This window comes from Saccoglossus kowalevskii, chromosome 1, assembly GCF_978046115.1.
Source record: "Saccoglossus kowalevskii chromosome 1, keSacKowa6.1, whole genome shotgun sequence".
NCBI classification, from domain to species: domain Eukaryota; kingdom Metazoa; phylum Hemichordata; class Enteropneusta; family Harrimaniidae; genus Saccoglossus; species Saccoglossus kowalevskii.
Genome location: NC_140641.1, coordinates 19,175,708 through 19,195,127, shown reverse-complemented (window position 1 = coordinate 19,195,127; position 19,420 = coordinate 19,175,708). Strand labels below are relative to the sequence as shown.

The window sequence follows — 19,420 nt, the reverse complement described above, 5'->3', positions numbered from 1 at the left end:
ATAATATAAAGTAGCGTTATCTCACCTGCTACCACATGTACATTCTCCGTAAATGTTAACTATTTTATGATCATGTATAATCAGTGAATGTGAGATAATCGTTTTTGGTCATTTAAATATTGGCCAAAACAGCAAGATATAATAAAATGTTTTACATACCTGCAGATATCATGCTGCATGTAGTGGCTGTAAAAATAAAACAATGTATTACTTACTCATTTATAATACAATTTATAGTACTGCTACTCTTATACTATAGTTTATTTTTCTTTAAAACAAATACCATGTACTAACTGTTGTCTGGATCATCAGTTACTGTTACATTACTATCACCTTGTAAAAAATAAAATATGTATTAGTATGATATATTCTTTGAAAACTAAAATAGTAATATTAGTATATATTATGATAATATACCCGTATAACATGTTGCTATAGTTTCACAATGAATTCAATGAGAAATTTGAAGTGTGATGTCGCTATAAGCGAATTTGCATTGGGACTTACAAGTGTGTTTTCAGTAAACTTTGGATATTTGACCGTGTACGGTTAGAAAGCGCGAGTAAGTGAATGACTAGGTTTGTGTACGGTGTGTGTAGTTATATAACTAAAGTGTACCCGGGGTGTATATGCAATAGGCGGATCAATTTATTACAATCAGATGGATATTATAAGTTTTATATCAGCGTCAAATTAATGATTTATTCTGTTTGAATTTGATTTCCAGATTATCCTAAATTTGCCATGTCCAAATTTCTATCAGAACAAATTGAAACACAAAAAATAATTTCAGAAAGAATTTATACAGACTTGAAATACATACAATTAATACAATCATGATAATAATCGGCCTCAGCAAACCCGTAGATATGGACCAATGTGTTCAAAACGCTGGTTTCCTATCGGACATTTTCAGCACTTGAATCTTGCTACGGACGATGAGCACGTTAAGCACGTTCTCTTGTAGTCAGTTTTATTAGTAAACTCCGTTCGTTTAAACATTATGTTTGCCTAATGATAAAGTACATTGCACATTCCCCATTCATCCGACCGACAACTAACCAACAACTGACCAAACTCAGACACGGTAATTAGAATTAAAGCAAACAATCAAGTATAATTGGAAGCGCTAAATAAATACAGTCAAAATAATCAAAAATGTATCTTGGATAATAATATATACATTTATAAAGCCAGATATTCATAACTCGATTTCTCATGCACTCGGTTAAGCATTAAAACTATTTCTAAGTTACGCTCATAATTTTAAACTAGAATTCTTCCTGTTTTTTTCGGGCGGCGTTGCTTGGGCTTTCGAATTTTTGCTGACATTTAGTTGGATGAAAATGTTTGGTATTTACCTATATATCTACTATGCTGTCATGTATGAGTAGTTCATATTTTGTGAAATGAACCAGAATGAATTTAGATGAACGAATACGGAAAATATTCATGATTGACGAGAATGCTTGATGAAACCAACCTGCTTTACATTCTTTGGTTGAGGTTATGTCAATGCACTCGAAATCATTGTCTGGTGTAACTTTTGCACATATATAACACATTCTCAAACTGCCACGTCGGCTGAGAGATTCGTTGTTGTAACCGTGGTAGTGTCTGGTAATGGTATCGGAGTACCAACAGCTACAATATTGTTATAATGCTCTTCTCCAGTAATACCGTCTATGCTTGAAAACACTAAATTCACTGCTGTTACGTCTACAGGATTGGCATCACTATTTTTAAATCCCAGTTTGAAGGTGATTGCTGTGGTTGTTGTTTTAAACTTATATGGGGATGGGTCTGTCATAGCAAAGGAACTATCATCGATAGATACTGTACTGATATATCAAAGGTTTGTATCATTTTTGATATATAGTTAGTAAACTCTTTACACATTGATGTTGAAAGGATGGTCTGTCTTCAGGCTGGAAAATGGATTAAATAAATTTGCACGTTATTAACACACCAGTTTCGCTTTTGGTATAAACGTGATTTGTCAGGTATTAAACAGCGCCATCAAAAGTTCTCAAGCTGAGAGTTACATGGACATAAATTTCTATTGTTATTACTGTTAAACATTGACATATATATCTATATATGCATATATCTCAATAAAAGTGTTATTCCCAATAGCAAATATTTCTAGAAATTTGTTATAATTGTAATTCCGTTGATATTATCGGAATACGAAGACCAAACTCCAACCCAATGACCGCCAATCATGCCATGGTTTGTTAGGTATTTTGGGGCGAGTGCTTACAGTGGCATTATTTTGGTGATAGAGGGCGTTCTCTTTATAAATATATGATTCAAAATCTTGTTTAGTATATTGTACAGAGCAAATATTTTGAAGCCGGTTTGTGCAGTGTAGCCGATAAGCTCCATGCGATATGCAAATTTATTCAGGAATATTCATGAGCTGAAAATTCAGTGCGGCGCCTTGTTTTCGGCAGCAGACTGGGACAAAATAAAAACCTATTTTAACGCCAAAAGAACATCAATTGATGTATAAAAATAGTACAATTTAAACGTAAATACATTATATTTAAACGTTTTTACATTTTAGGACATTGTACCAAGGTCTCAGCTGACCTATTCCTTAGCGTCGTGTTGTCTCAAAATTGCTGACCGTAAATGTTGCTGTGTCATAGTGCTTTGCAGGTATAAACCTAGAACGACCTGCGTTATAGCTAACACTGATTTTAATATAAACAATTATTTCTAAATAATAAAAAATGAATTATAGGTGTTTGTACTGAAATAAAAATTCGTGCTTTGCCGACAAAACGGATTTATGCGTCTCTGCAAATTCCTGGTCTGAAGTTCGAATACGTGTAAGCGAATTTCTCTAAGTCACGTAATAATACTGTGTCCTTGCGTAAATTTCACAAAATTAAGGGCCGCAAATATTTGCTGTAACACATTGCATTGTTGACGTAATATATTGGATTATATAATATCTTGCTCTGATTTGAATACAAACAAATATTTCCCAATGAAAACAAACTTTAGATTATCTCACCGAAATGAAAACGCAAATTTAGTAAAACGATGGATTGGCGGTACACAGTTTCCTAATAAAATACCATTACTTCAAACCATCAACATCAAAATGCATTAATATAATTTTCGTTGACTTGGCCGCACTGGCAATAAATACAAATTGAAAATATCTAACAGGACAGGAATCTCTGCTCCCTGAACTTTGAACCAATTTCTATTATTTTCTCAAACAGCGGGCAGCTACTTATTCTTCTTGACTAGTTGAACCTGTTCGTATTCGGTCAGAAAGGGTCGTTTTCGGGTGACCTCATTAAAAGCTTCCTTTTGAAATCGCCGGGGTTCCCCGGAGCTCTACCGATACCGAACCGGAAACCGCTTGTTTGATTGTGATCATAAATGCCCACCAAACCTTAAGCCATTCATGCGATTAGCTCGGATTACACAAGTCATACTTAAAGTAGTTCAGTTTCAAATCGGGAATCTTCTTTTGAACTCCACGATCGAAAATATTTTTAAAAACGAGGCAGCGACCCGTCTGAATACGGAGTCAGTGAAAATAGTTGACTTGTTTGAAAACATTTGCACTTAGCTGAAACAGCCAATGGTAAGCTTTCTTTCACATATATACAATCAAGTGCCACTTTGGTTAATGTAACGATCTGATCCCATGTATATTATGAACAATGCTGTCACTGGTAACACTATTCAACATTAAAGTATAACTGAATTGGAACAATTGACTTTCTTTGTGTGCAAAATTTATTTATGAACAACATTATGAAAAAAAAACAAGTGAAAAATGTACATAAATTAAATAAACGATCAATAATAAGGTTCTGAATAAGGAAACGTCCACGTCCAATTTCTTGGCCGACTCAGAACGAGGCTTCAGCTAGAGAACCTAATTAGCATGCAAGGGTGATTTGTGACGTCACGGAGGGAACTTGTCATCGTTTTACAATGGCCGCTATACGCATGCAGTGCTCGGAAAGCGACACGGAATCTATCTTATCATCGTCTGACGAGAATTATGAGATCGAGGAATATGATGACAACGAGAGATGTCACGATTTTGTTTTAGAGTGCCAGAGACAAAGTGGCCCATACAGGTTTGAACCTGCGAGAAAAGTACGCGATGTGGGTGACCGTGTACCTCACCAAAATGACCATGACGATTCAGGCACCCGGTTAAGGCACATGCACAGAGTTTGGACATCGTGACCGAAAATCTTAACGTTGTTATTTTTATTAAACTACACCTGAACAATGTATCAATAATGTTAGAAAATCAGCACTCTAAAATGTAAATTTGTGTGCGTCCGATAGATCGTGTGTTCTATTTCCGGTAGGGCGCGAATACCTACAACTGCAAGATCGAAACAAATGAAATTGTACTGATAAATGATTCGGGCGTAAATATTGGCACTGCAGATAACGTTATGAGGAGAAGGTCCATTCCAATATTTCCTGGTGTTCTTGACGGCTTTTACGGTCCACTGATGCCGTAAATTCGAATTATTGTTGTTTCCCCCCAAGGAGAGGACAAGCCGAAGGACCATGACGCTAAATAGAAGTCCCACGTGGGCATGGACTGAGTGAGAGAAAATATTAAATAAAGGCTAACATAATATTACACCCATAATTAGAAACATATTCAGTTTCATAAATGTGAATTAGCAAGACAATTTATAATTGCAACCAAAATATTGATTGTAGATTTTAGATGTGGTTCTATATAAATGCACAACGGTGTAACGGATTATTTATGTCAAAGTGAAACCAGGTTGGGATTTAGAACTTCCTTTTGATTTCAACAACTGCACCCTCTTCACCCATCCCAGACTTCAGGTTTAATGTATCTGAACTGTCTTGAAGTTGTAGTCGGCGATTTCACAGTGCTTCAGGTGCTAATAGTTATATTCTTACATTTAACTAAGAGTAGAAATATCCCTGCAATTGTAATCGTGGTTGATCTTCACCATGCTCAGAATACTGCTCTAGTCGGTAGTCATATTCGTAAATCGGAGCATGTGAGAATCTTATGTCAAGGGTGTGTAAAAATGCGGATTTCGTCTATCAGGGGTTGTTATGGGTTGATGGTTCGTCAGGTTGAATATACGGAAGTGGTTGTAACGGGGAATAGGTAACTCGCAAGCCAGTGAGTGGTACACTAGGATCGCTCGACACTTATACGCACCATTCAATCATAATGACACCAGTAATATAGTATAGCCGGATATTTATTACAACTACAATCGTCACCATACGCCCCCGGTCCTCTTCTAACTTAATACGCTAGAACCCCCCATTTTTATAAACGACAGTGTTAATCGTTCAACCAATAGTCTAAATACTTTGCATGCGTTGTCATGACGGCATGTGGACTCTGCCAGTGAGGGCGTCGCCCCATAGCATCGTCATAACAACATCAATGCAACTTGGTGACAGGTGTCTATTTATATAGCGATGGAATAATCGACGCTGAGGGCGCTCTAGACAAAGACCAACATGATCAACAAAGCATAACGTTGACAGTACTGTTATCGACGGGATCATAAACCTTATAGATTAGATTATGGGGGGAAAAAGAGGTAATTTCACCATAATTGTTGTAATTTTCTCTTTGGGACTCGCAAAAAATGACAGTGAATCTGGTTTTGTGCAGGATGCCACCTGTAATTGCAAAGCATCAGCTATGGGTCGCTGTAGCCATGTATCAGCCCTGTTGTATGCTTTGCTTGATTATACCAACAACCATGGCTATGCTCCTCCATCCTGCACAAGCCAGACTTGCAACTGGAACAAAGGCAGACAGAAAAAAAGAAATCCAAAACGTGTAACTGAAGCTAACTACCCATTCAAAGCAAAGAGAAGTGTTAGTGATGTTTCAAATTTTGACCCTCGCCCACCATCAATGCAGAATTCTAGACTAAACTCTCAGGACATTAACAAATTTGTAACATTACTGCAATCTGCAAACCAAAAGACAGTTTCCATGTGGCAGACTCTATTATTTATTACATATGAGAACCATGAACTTGATGATACACGTATGGACATATTAAGGGAAAAGAGGACACAGATACTGGAAAACTTGTCAGTACCATCTCATCAGCCATACATGTTGGTAAAGCAGCAAGGTACTGATGAATGGTTCTCCCAGAGATTTTTGCGTATTACTGCGTCAAATTGTAGAGAGATTTACATGGCCAATTCTGATAAAAGAATAATGGATGTCCTCAGAAGAAAGCTATGGGAAAAATCCCCAACAATATTTGCCATGCAGTATGGAATTGGGAATGAAGATCAGGCCAGAATAGACTTCATCAAGCTGATAGAAGATACTGGATCAGATATGAAAGTCATACCGACTGGTATGTGGGTAAATCCACTTTCTCCAGAACTTGGATGTGATCCAGATGGATTAATATATCAGCCATCTCAACCTAGCAATAAATATGGTGTACTGGAAATAAAATGTCCAAAGGTGCTGGAAGATTTTGACCCCAATAAAGCGAAGTCAAAGCTCTCTAAAGAAAAGTGGTCGTCATTATGCTTAAGAGAACATGATGATGGGGTGCTATCCCTGAAAACCTCGCACCAGTACTACTTTCAAATACAGATGCAGATGGGTGTGACTGGATTGTCTTTCGCTTACTTTGTTGTATGGTCTAAGAGGGGCATTTTCTATCAACGAGTGACTTTTGATCATGAGCTATGGGGGAAACTAAAGCCCAGGTTACTACAATTTCATCACAGTTTTATCTGTCCAGAATATTTTGAAATGAGAATTCCACGAGACCTAGAACCAGTACATTTAGAGTAAACTTTATGTATGTGTATGTACTGAATCTATAGATTCTGGAATGATTGTTCGTTGCAACAATGAAATTTGTTGTTTCCGAAAGGTCTGGACTAATTTTTATAAATATTTACAAGATTCAATGTTTTCACCATTTTTTATTTACAGTTTTATCATAAATATTTAAAAAAAATTATTTACAGTATTTGATAATTAAGGGATGGGTCAATTAAATTTGAATGAGTTGGGAGTATTTATTATAGCAAGGACAGTTTTGCAATATTGCTCAGCTATTACTGCTAAATTATTTTTTTTGTAAATATGCAACATTACATTTACATTGCACCAACAGTAAAAACAACAAATACTTCAATTCAATATTGTGTCATTTTTTATTTATTAATTCTGTCATGACAAAGAAAACTTATTTATTCACTGAAAATAAAGGTACTGATAAATAAAATGCATTTCCCTTGACCTTTGTAGTGCTTTCATAAACACACTACAGATGCAAGTTTACACACAAATAATCTTGATCACAAAATCATATCCATTCCTAACTTTTGTTTATTTCTTGGTAGTTTACAAATCATACAAAGTGAATTTCAAATCTAAAAACAAAATGGGGGGTAGCCATACTTGTTTCCATGGAAAGTAAATTAGCTAACCAGTGGCTCTTGACAATTCACAAGACAGCCAACAACAAAAAACATTTGAGAAACTACTGGAGCAAGGGACAGTGGAATTTTCCTCTGAAATAATCTGTATTTCTTCAATCTCTCAATTGCCCTCTCTACATGAATTCTGACTTTGGCAATCTGTTTTGTTTCTGCCTCCTCCTGCACAGTAAACCTGTCACGCCCATAAAGAAAAGGAGGTATATTCAAGTCAGCCTTCTTATCAAACAGTTTATCCCTAATTGTAAAGCCACGGTCAGCTAGAATAAGATCACCTGGTTCTAATTTGTCTAAAAACCCTGACTCAATTACTATGTTTCTATCTGACGCAGTACCTTCAAATAAATCTGACAGGTAAGTGACTGCCCCATTTGGAGCTATTCCTACTAAAGCTTTAAACGTTGGGTGAGATTTATAACTACTATACAAATTACCTTGTTACTGAAAGTTGGTTGCTGTTTGGACAAAAATCTCTGTACAATCTATGATTGACCTGACATTTTTATACTTTTTGAAACACTTTGGCAAAGACTTCTTCAAAATATCTCGTGAAGGGAAGATAGAATCTTTCAGTGTGCTGAATTGAAGAAACATGCACTGTACCCAAGTTATCACAATACTAGAGACTTTGCCTTTACTAATTCCAAAACGATAAGCCAAATCTGAATGTAGCAATCCTAAACGAAGTCTAACTAAGGTTAAAAACAACTCGTTCATTGGTTCTAATTTCCGTTTTGGACCAGGTCGTTTTGACGGTGATTTCTCATTATGTTTCATTGGTCTGCTCCATAAAGACAATTTGTTTGTTGCTCGTCCCAAAAAATCCCACAAACAAAGTAACTGCAACCAAGTAAGCCCAGTATAAAATTTACATTTCACATCATCATCACTGACATCTTCTACAGAGAAATGTTTCTTTTTACTGGAATTGTTTTTCTTACTTTTCAAGTCCATAAGTTCATTTTTTAAGCACAGATTCTCAATTTTGAGAGCAACAATATCAGCATCTTGACTGCGATCTGTCTGTGTTGATGCATCGTTCATTTCTGGTATTGATTGAATGCCTATTGAGTTAGTTGGAACAGAATGCTGCCATCGCATGTCACAAGCTATAATAAATACATAAATGAAATGAATTATTTTATGAAAATTTTCTGTTTAAAATGTATCATAATAGAAAAATAATTCACAAATCAGGAACATAGTATTGAAACTCTTGCTCGAAAAAACATCAACTAATCCATAGCTATTATCACTAATTATGGGAAACAAAATATCAGACATTCTAAGGGCATAATTAATTTGTGTAAGGGTAATTGGGAGATAGCTGGGAGATTAACTAAGCATGCCATTAACTCAATACTGCGATAAAATATGTCTGATCATTTATTTAATTAAATATGAAAAACATCTTTCATGCAAAAAATCTCAGATTTTAATTTCCACATCTTAATTTTCAGTATTCTGACCCCATCAATTTTTCTTTGTACAACAAACAAAATATTGTTTGCCAAGTAAACTTTTTTTTAAATTACTTTTTTAAATTAAGTGATGACATAAAAATACCTACATGCTGAAGTATCCGAAAACACAATCTCATTTTGAGCAAGATCAAGAAGTGTATCAGCCATCTCGTTGTCAAGTCCATCTTCAACAACAGTCTTTCTTTTCCGTGGTGGTGCAGCCTGACGATCCGTGGGTGCTTTTCTCTTCTTCATTTGTTGGACCTATGCCAATATATGGAAAAATGTATAAGCACAACGAAAAACCGTCACGGATATTAAATAAAATTTTAGAGGATTTTTCATATTTTTCATACACGCAATATCAGCAAAACATAATCGTGGTTTCGCGGTGCGTTTAAGGATACGTGCGTCTTTTTCGGGTCGGTCAGTAAATTTATATTTTATTAATCTGCAAATATACCAGTCGATCTGGCGTACGGAACCTAAAACGCTGCTAGCGAAAACAAAATGGCGGACGAAACTAGTGGTGGTGAAACATACTATTCTAGTGTATTTACCTGCGTCGAAGTGGCTGTGGCTGGAATGGGATCTGGATGTTTAGCTGTAGGCTCCTTTCCACCAATAAAATGCAGCGAACAAATATACGTGTCCTTGGTTATGTTGCTGACCGTAAAATTTTCGCGATGACATGCCCTTACCCATCTTAGGGACTTTTCCATTCCAAGGTGTGGTTTTGGAAACGGGATAAAATACACTCCTTTCATCGATTCTCTATATCCATACCGTGAATCAGAACGGCACAATCCATAACAACAATGTCGAGTAGCCACCATAGTAAAATTATATTGATATTGTGGAAGAAAAGCGATTAAAATTATCCACAGTAACAGACGCACAGCTTTGGTTTGTTTGTCCGAATGTGTTTCAATTTGCCGCGCGTGCGTGGTAGCCAATTACGTCATTAGTTATTTTTAGCAAATTGACACAATTGCAACCAACGCTATAACTTGTTATGCCCAGGAAAATTGTCGATCTAATTGCTTAAACGGAAAGACGGCCTAAGAGTCAAACAGTCAGACTTGGCTTTCTGCGCTTTTTCTTTAGTTTCCTTAGAGACACGAATTTCAGCCTTCCAGACGCGTTTTTGCCACTCCGTTGTCATCAGGTGGTAGACGATCCATATTCATATCGTTAAGATAACTGTTTGTAACACACCACACACTTGTAGAAGGAATAGTTTGCATTTAATTGAAAAAAACGACAATGGTAAAATACAAGTCTTAATCAAATACAAAAGCACATATTACACTATAATAAAATAACTACCTTATAAAAATGTAACTACAAAATTGGGAAGGGGCTCCTTCGGTCTGCAAGGTAGGTCAAATATATCCTACTGCGAAGCCGAGATAGATGAGAGGTGACCAAAACGACAGCCGCCGAGCTCTGAAATGGGGGGGGGGGGCAGGATGGTGTCCATGAGCCCAAACCGAGGGAGGCATAAAGTGGTGACCAAAATAACTGTTGTTAATAACTGTTGTTTAAAATGGTTTTCATTCGTTTTGTCTTTGAATGTGCTAATGAAGCCATACTTTATTTTTTTTTCATCTCAGTCATCTTAAGTGGAGCATTCTGTTCGTGAGCGTTGTTGGTTTGAAGCAACACTGCTGGTCATTCGTTGTAACCGACTGATTTCCCTTAACACGGAAGCAATGACATGAAAGAATAGACCGAATGAAAGAAGCTGACAATATGCTAAGTGGCAACCCATAGACTGACGCAAAATGGAAATGTAAGACATATTTATTATGTATTAAAGTTTATTCTGCCTCTATTATCCTGCCTCCATTAGTTCCCTGCCAAATCGGAAATCTTCATTTGAATTTCACGATCGAAAATATTTTTAAAGCAAGGCAGCCAACCCTCTGAATGTGAAGTCAGTCAAAATAGTTGACATGGATGAAAACATTTGCACAGAATAATAAAGTGTTTTTTTACATGCAATAAAATGGCAATGGTATTGATATAACGATTTTATGAATCATGCTGTCACTGGTAACAATATCCATTATTTAATCCCATAATACGAATTTATGAATGTATATTAGCAAGAAAAAATGCAACCAGAATATTTATTGTAGATTTTAGATTTCAGATGTGGTTCTGTATAACTGGTGTATAACAGTGTAACAAATTATTTATGTCGAAGTTTATGTCGAAAACAAAGTTAGGATCTAGAACTCCCATTTGATTTCAAAACACTCCATCCTCTTCAATTCCTTTCCACAAAACAATCCAGTTTTTAATGTATGTGCACTGTGCTTAAACATTATATTCATATGTTGCATTTAACTAAACGTAGCAATATTCAAGCAATTGTAATTGTGGTTTGTCTTTACAATGCTCGGAATATAGCACTGTTCAGAAAAAGTTTGTAATTTGGATGATTTTCATATTCGTAACATCTGATGATGTAGGACTTATATGTCACAGTGAGGGTGGAAGCTCCTGCACTGCGATGAAAAAATCGACCCTGAGGGCTATCTTGACAAGAATCAACAGTTATCGCTGGGATCCTAAGCCCTATAGATTAGTGTATGAGAGTAAAAGAGTCAATTTCTTTAGCTGGCTAAAACAAGTAAACATTGGGACGGATAAAAACAATGATAGAAAAAAAAATCTGAATGTTGTTTTATATCCCAACGGGAGTAATACGTTTTGAAAATGAAGTAATAATATTTGAGATTAGAGTATTGAAATAGCAGTTTATTTCCGTTGTATTATTAAATATTATAATTGATCTTCAGTCTTTATTTCAGTACAGGACTACCGATTCCAATTTTTCTATATTGTCCAAATGGTGTTATTTGAAGCCACTCAAGTCAAGACAAATGGTTTAAAGCAAGAGGATATGTTTGTGCGTACCAAAAGCGTGATTCACACTAGACACATATTGGTTTTGTTCCATTCTTATATTTATTTAAGGCCGGTCAATGCACTATTTAAAAGGTAAATCTAATTTTCATGTGCTTTATTACATTTAATACATCACATCATTTAAATAGTTCCTTGGTGAAACGTTGTCAGGCAGGATATCATACGCCAAATACAAAACAGCCATTCAGATTTGTGTCATTAAAATCACATAGCATTATTCATTTTAAAAATAAGAGATAAACCAACATAGACATGTCATTTTATGATTTTCATTCGATTAGAACAATTACTATTTAAAATCAATATCAAATAACATGTGGAGATATAACACGTTCGCCAGTCAAAATACAATATCAAATTTGAAATTACAAATGAGTAAATCAATCCAATTCAATCAAATGTAACTAAGGCCGACAACACAGAAAACTCATTCTGAATAAGGAAATATTACGTCATCCTCACTGTGGAAACATGTTCTTATAACTATAATCTATCTACGTAAGTCTAATTATAGTTTGCATAATTGAGTCTTCATTACTAAATGGTGTATGGAGAACGACATCGTAATAATAATTTAGCGGCAGAGATAATCCATCATGTCTCGTGGTTGGTTTCGATGTTAGTGGACATTTTGCGAAATATGGTCGGTCAGTGAACAATTCCTGTAATGACAAACGACAGTAGATTTTGTTATCAAAGCAAACATCGTATCAAAATGCAATAGATAAATATCGAACTCATTTGCTAAATTGGTACCAGTAGTACTAGTGTGTCTTCGAAATTAAGTGGTAATTATTATGTTCGTGTGTATTTCATGCACCTTTGCTAAAGAGAATGTAAAATAACAATAGCAGCACATTAAGTCTGAAATTTTAGCAAGGACACTCATTGTATAGGTTCAGTATGCTATGCACTGCCCCAAGCCATTGATAAGAAGACTAGCCACGAGAGTCTCGCGTGCACTAAGCATATAATTGATACATTTCCGACTTTTCCTGGTTGGCACTATCTTAAATATCAACATAGGCACCAGTTAGATGGCAGCTTTATTCTATAACTTCCAAATTACAAGTTAGTTAAATTAGCAAGCGAGGTACAGGAAATGGAAAGTGGCGTGTATAAAGTCGCTTTGTATTGCATGAATTGTATAAGTAACCAGGTATATTTAATGTATCATTGCTTGTATATCATTACACGTTTCGAACATCTTCTTTCAATCTATCATCATTGTGCAATACGTACCTAATGAGATTCACTGTTTCACTATGATTGTCAATGTAACAAGTGTCCATGCGAGAAATGTCGAAACTACAATTAGAGAAAGTAAATATAAGGGAAAATAGTGTTTGGTCTCCTAAACAGAACTTAACTAGTTTTTGAATATTGACCAAAACATCCTTACCTTCAGGTATCATGCTACATGCTGTGAATGTAAAAATATAACAAAACAATACATTACTTGCTCATTTAAAATGTATTGTCAGCATAATACTGCTACAATATTATTTGTTCTCTTTAAAACAAATATTATGTACTTACTGATAATATACGAATATAATATATTGCTATAGTTCACAATGATAAGTGTGTCATCAGTAAATAACAGAATCATGGTGGAAATTTGACCATTCACTGATAGAATGAGTAAGTGAATGAATTGGTTGATATGCGTGTGTACGACTACACTGTGCCCAGTATGTATACACAAGACACGTATATATTTATGATACATCAACGTTTCGTTATAGTCTTATTTGTCTGAATTACTTGTATAACATGACTCGGTTAGTGTATTGTTGGCTGATCCCAGGTAACAAATAAAATTGCTAAGGGAAGTATGAATTGCTGATAACTCACAGTTCCTGGATGTAAAATGAACGAAAGCCAGTGGCTTCTGCAACACAACAACGAAGAAACATAAGAGTCTTGCTTGCAGTGGAACGCTGTTATTCTGGAGGGCACTGCTGGATGCTGACACATAGCAAACATAGTTCTACGAACTAGAAATACATTTCAACGTACAACAGTAAAGGGTGTATCCCACATGAAACAGAGACTATTTAAACTACATGTAAATAGCATTATTCATGTTCGAGTTTGTGGAACGCAATTGAGAACGTTTTTCCGAATACAGCACAGTTACAGTAAAATACATATTATTTATATTCCTCAACGAAACGTTCTATACCATTGAAATTGTAGATTTGTTGAACAGGTCTATGTTTTTATAGTTGGGCAGTAAAGTCTCCAGAGAATGTATAAAAGAGTGCTGTCGACGTATTATTTATTTATACCGCGTCTACAATCACTGAAAACAGAAAAGAAATGCGACTATAGGGCCCGCTGAGTATATATTACCTTAATATTGCGACCGAAATATGCAACAGGCTACAAAGCACAATAGTTACATGTAAACATTTCATGGTTCTGTGTTATAGATAATATGAAGCCATTAATTCCGTTTAAAATGTTTTCAGGCCTCGATTTGTCAGGGTGGAATGACACAGTTACATTGTACAAATAATATTAGTGTAAATATTTGCTTGCTTGCTTGAGTGTTTTTCAAGTGTTATCGCAAATATTTGCTTTGGTTGCCATGTATAGTGTAACCCCACTCAGGATTTTCGTCGGCTGCGTGGTTTAACAAATCATCGGACCCCGTATCGGAAGAAGTTATTGGCTTGGTGATTGAACAATCGAATATGAAATGAGACCCACATCCGTGCCTCGATTCGCCTATCTGTAGCTTACTTCTCTCTAACCGAGCACATGGGTCATTTTAGATGACAAATATCTCAAATTGTTGAATCGTACACACGGTATTTAGATTATCTAAGAGTGTGGTACTAGATGTACGAATTATTAACCTAGTTATCGATATATGCTGTTAGTTAGTGTAATATAAAAGCAAAATAATCAGCAGACATAAAGAGAATAAGCTGGTAACACTTTATTGTACTTTTATTTACAAAGACACACGTGTATATAATTACAGTCGATGGTGTATTAGTGTTGTATTGCTTTATATCCACAAAAAATAACACAGAACAATTGATACATTTCAGAATGAAATTAAGTCAGGAAAACCTCATGGTAATTGGTTGGTCATTTCAAGGTGTAAAATAACATAAACATATCAAAAAAACATTATATAGTGTTTTGACTGAAGCATCTTCTGAAGACAAATACTCTAACGCTGGCTTGCCAGATTTGATAGTGATAGTGATAGTCGTAGTGTTATTGTATTGCCATTACGAAATCTAAAAAACAAGATGCAATCGATCTCATTTAGTGGCAAAAACACTCGTGGGAATACACCTTCCCCATTCCCGATATATTACAGAGTTGCTTGTAATTTACAGTTAGGTAATTGTCGGAACGCACGATCACAACCACCATCAATGGGGCAGCTACGATAACACATCGAGTGTTTGATCAAAAGCGTTTGTTACACCGATTATTTAATTACAATCTTGAATTATAAATAACAACGAAGTCACCTGCTCCGATGGTGAGGGCATGGGAGGTACTAAAGGAAGGAGTGACGACGCCTCTCCGGGGCCACTTAAACTTCTTTACAGGCTTATTTTCTTTTGTTTCAACCCAAGTTAATCCTGGTGGGGACATTGTCTAGCTCATCTTTGATGTCGATGATAGTTTGCGATTGTTTACACAAGTAACGAGTTAGCGGAATATGACACAACCTTGCCGATTTTTAAATGTGACCATAAAATGTATGCGCATTATGAAACTATGGCCATCACACATGCGTACTCGGTTTGTTTAGATGCTAAAGGCCAAAATACGTATTTCACAGCCGGAAATTCAACAGATGAACGTTTGACTTCACGTATTTCACATGTTTTAATTAATAGCAACTGTTAGAAGAACAAGATTTTGAGTGTCTACAACAAAAATTCCTAAGGACTCCTAAAAAATATTATCACAGGAAAAGTGTCTAGGCATGTCCTTCTTTCGATACTATATTTTCTGGTGGTGTTCGTCGATGCCCGGTGGTCGAAAGTTTCAATAGTTTCGAGCCACAAACCAACGCAATTACAATGGCACCATTGAATAATGCAATGGTTATTGTCACCGGAAATTATTGATTAAGTCTCATCACCATTACAAATACAAATAGATTCACGATAGTTCACCAGTTCTTCTTCAATCGATGTTATATCTGCCAATGTTTCATTAAAGTTCGCCAAAATCTCCGGAAACAACAGCATTCAAACTAGACGCCATTTTCAATATTGTACATGCGAGGTTTGTCTATCGCTTCCGAACATGCCCCGAATATTACCGAATGCTCGAGATTAGCGTAACCCATTGTACGAAGGTGTTAAGAGCTAACAAGGACCAATGTCTGTGAACAAACAATGACAAACGATCATGGGTAAAGCTAAAACAATAGCGTCGTGGCTCCTTCAGTTAGTACCTTCCATGGTGAGGGTAATCTGGAGGATTGTTTCCAAATCCGCAAACATAACAACACCCCGAGTATCCCAGTATGTAGTGAAGTTGATCTTTGGCAAATGTTCGGTATGTTTATTTATCCTTATGGGCATTTATGCCATTCTCAGCTGCTATCAATGCAATGAACGCTGTGCCGGCTAAAACAAATAATAACGTGCGTATACGTAAATGTCTACAAGTACGATACCAATACAATACTAACGTTTATTTACTCTTATATAACACAATTTATTTGCTTGGCAAAGACAAGATACATGATCCTCGATCAACAGTAATCTTGCCTGGGAAAGTTGATGTTGTTTTGCGAGTATGTAATTAGTCTTTTGTATTGCATTATTGGGTTACGTTTATTCTGAAGTCACAACATTCGCTACAGACATCGATACCCAGTTGAGTATGCGTCATCTCATTGGGCTAATTTAGACCTCAAATGTAGTTATATATCAAACATATCAAGTCATGTAAGATTTGATCTACTACGGTGTGATTACACTGTTGTGTCCTACAAGCTATCTTCTTGCCGTTTTGTTTGCAATAATTGAGTTATTCAGTTTCAGCTTCAATTGATATTAAAGGGCGGTGGTCATCGCCCCTGCACCGTTTTGGAAATGGGACACATAGTGACGTACACAACGCGTGTAAAATACATTGTTTACATGGAATCGACACGCGCTGCGCGACAACTACCGCCCTTTGAGTATTACTGTTGTTATTGCTTAAAGTGATGATTACTAAGTTCAAATACAATCGAATTAAACAAACCTCTCCCCTTGTGGTCATTAGAACATTAAACTGTATAAGCTGTTGTCGTCGACGTTGTCTCATCACAAAATGAGTCAATAAAAATGCCAGACATGACGTGAGGTGACATATATGAATAATCTGCGACATGCATTTCACTATTGCTTCCCATCGTGAAACCCATTGCGCTTCTACATGTAAATGAACTTACCTGCGTATCGAATAGACCCCCGGAAATATAAGACACGACTCCATCTGGCAACCTGCCATCTCAAAACTTCGTTATTTTTTTCAAATATTCGCCTGAGGGATCACCAGTCAAGTTGTGCAAAAGTAACTGTAACAATATCAGGATATACATATACAAGTGGAATAAAATACGAATGAATATGTCCAACAATTCTTCTGGGAGATAGAGATGCAGGGAACAAAGAACATGTTACAAACGGACAATTGCCCCAGATATGTCTTTGTTACGGCGTGTGTTTAAAGTGATGATATATACTTACATGAATACTTGCACCAACATGCGCTCAGGAAACGATAAGGGACGTTTATTAGCCATACTTGCTATTTTTTTTACAGATTACTTTTGATTAGCGGGTATAAAATAAATCGATAACGACTGGACAGTAAAAGTAAAAAAGTATTGGCAGGCCAATACATTTTGGCACGGACAATGGGAGTAACGAACCCCCTACTCTGTAACATCGGGATAACAGTCATCCGTTTGACTTATTTCAAAGTTAAAATAATTAGATAGTAACATAAAACAGGTGAACAGATATACACAGAGACGGTTAAGTAACAGGTTTCTACATGTAACCCGTGTGGTATTATTATATGTACTGCGCCCTCTATTGGTGCGTATGCTCATGAATAGTAATGAGGCTATTTGACCCTTGCCCCAACTCCCGCCTGAACGAAAGTGATCCTGCCTCACATCTAGTTCACGCGCTGCCAGAAATTCTTCTTTTGTGTTATATGTGAACTTTGTTGGTCCTTGGGTGCTTTATAATCATTTCAGGTATGTACTGATCTTGTACATTTCAGAGTTTTAGATTGATGAGTAATATTTTACTGTAATTTTGATTTTTTTGTATTCAACGGTGCAGCAAACCTGTGTGTATTGCATCATGGCTATTTGTATTTTGAACATTTTGACGAGTTTACAAATTGTTTTCCTATTGACTTCACTGAGTATTAATGACTATTATAGATCTGAGAATTTGAGAGTTGACTGGAATTTTTGTCTGTTACGCCGTTTATGTATATTGTAATATTTAGCGAAGTTTAGGTAGGCTATTCCGCTCGTTGCCACTACAACCCGTGTGTTGGTGCGGTTAGAAATCAATGCTAGTTAGTGTCGTTAAACACACACTATTTACTGTTCAGAAAATACCGCAAAGATGTATAAATGGAATTGTTTATGTCGGTGACTAACTGACTGAATGTTATTTCAATTTTATTACCTAAATTGTTCTCTATATGCATTTGTTGTATTTTAAACATAAAAATGGTCCTTGGGTGCTTTATAATCATTTCAGTGTGGCATCAAAACAGTTCTACCGGCAAGATCTAGTTGGTGTAATTCTACCAGTGTGCATTGCAAGAGCGTATCTCAAGATCGCAGGATAAAGAGGAATTCCTACCAACTGGTGTGACGAAAGAAAACAGAACTGTAGTTAGGACTTGAGTATCATAGATTAAACTGGGTTGGCCACCCAGTTTGAACTTTATGTATGCCGGATAAGTGTACTGTATTTCCTACTATTTATTTCCAGCAATGGAATAAGAATACTGTAATAGAGTATCAATGGATGTTTACTTGAAATGGTGTATCCTTTATCATATACTTGCCTAGGTTTATGGTACTTTCAATAGTACAGTGTTAGCCGTTGTATAATAAACGTTGAGTTGATTGTATTACACTGCATCCGAGCAAATTCTTTGGAACTTAAGGATAAAACCTGGGACCCGGTATTAAGACCGGTTACAAAATTGGGGGCTCGTCCGGGAAATGTATTGATTTGTATTGCATTATTATTGATATAAATGGTTATTTGTTGTTTGGATACAAATTTCGTACATAGTCATGTGTACTTTATGCATGGAAGCAGTGTGGTAGGATACCAATTGATTGTTGAGCAATTAGGGACCAACAGAGTTTAGATTTAAGTGTTAGTGATTACAGTTTAGTGTATAATATTTAATGCCATGGCTACTGGTATACTCGGAAGTCAGTGGCCTTTGTTATGTGTCAAGTATGATGTTGACATAGATCATGTGGTCATACTAAGAGGTAGGGTGAA

The 19,420-nt window shown here is 36.0% G+C and overlaps 1 protein-coding gene and 1 long non-coding RNA gene across 2 annotated transcripts; one reads left to right on the top strand and one right to left on the bottom strand.

The window, feature by feature from the left end:
• Positions 1 to 7,467: 7,467 nt before the first annotated feature.
• LOC144344730 (uncharacterized) lies at positions 7,468 to 9,784 on the bottom strand. Its single transcript, XM_085496646.1, has 4 exons — positions 9,509 to 9,784; positions 9,056 to 9,212; positions 8,124 to 8,594; positions 7,468 to 7,877 (listed from the first exon to the last, which is right to left on the bottom strand). Exons 1-4 carry the CDS (start codon positions 9,782 to 9,784, stop codon positions 7,468 to 7,470), a joined length of 1,314 nt encoding a protein of 437 aa, XP_085352772.1.
• Positions 9,785 to 18,055: 8,271 nt separating this feature from the next.
• Positions 18,056 to 19,034, top strand: LOC146750415 (uncharacterized). Its single transcript, XR_014930675.1, has 2 exons — positions 18,056 to 18,135; positions 18,656 to 19,034. It is a non-coding gene; the product is annotated as an uncharacterized LOC146750415 (long non-coding RNA).
• Positions 19,035 to 19,420: the final 386 nt, after the last annotated feature.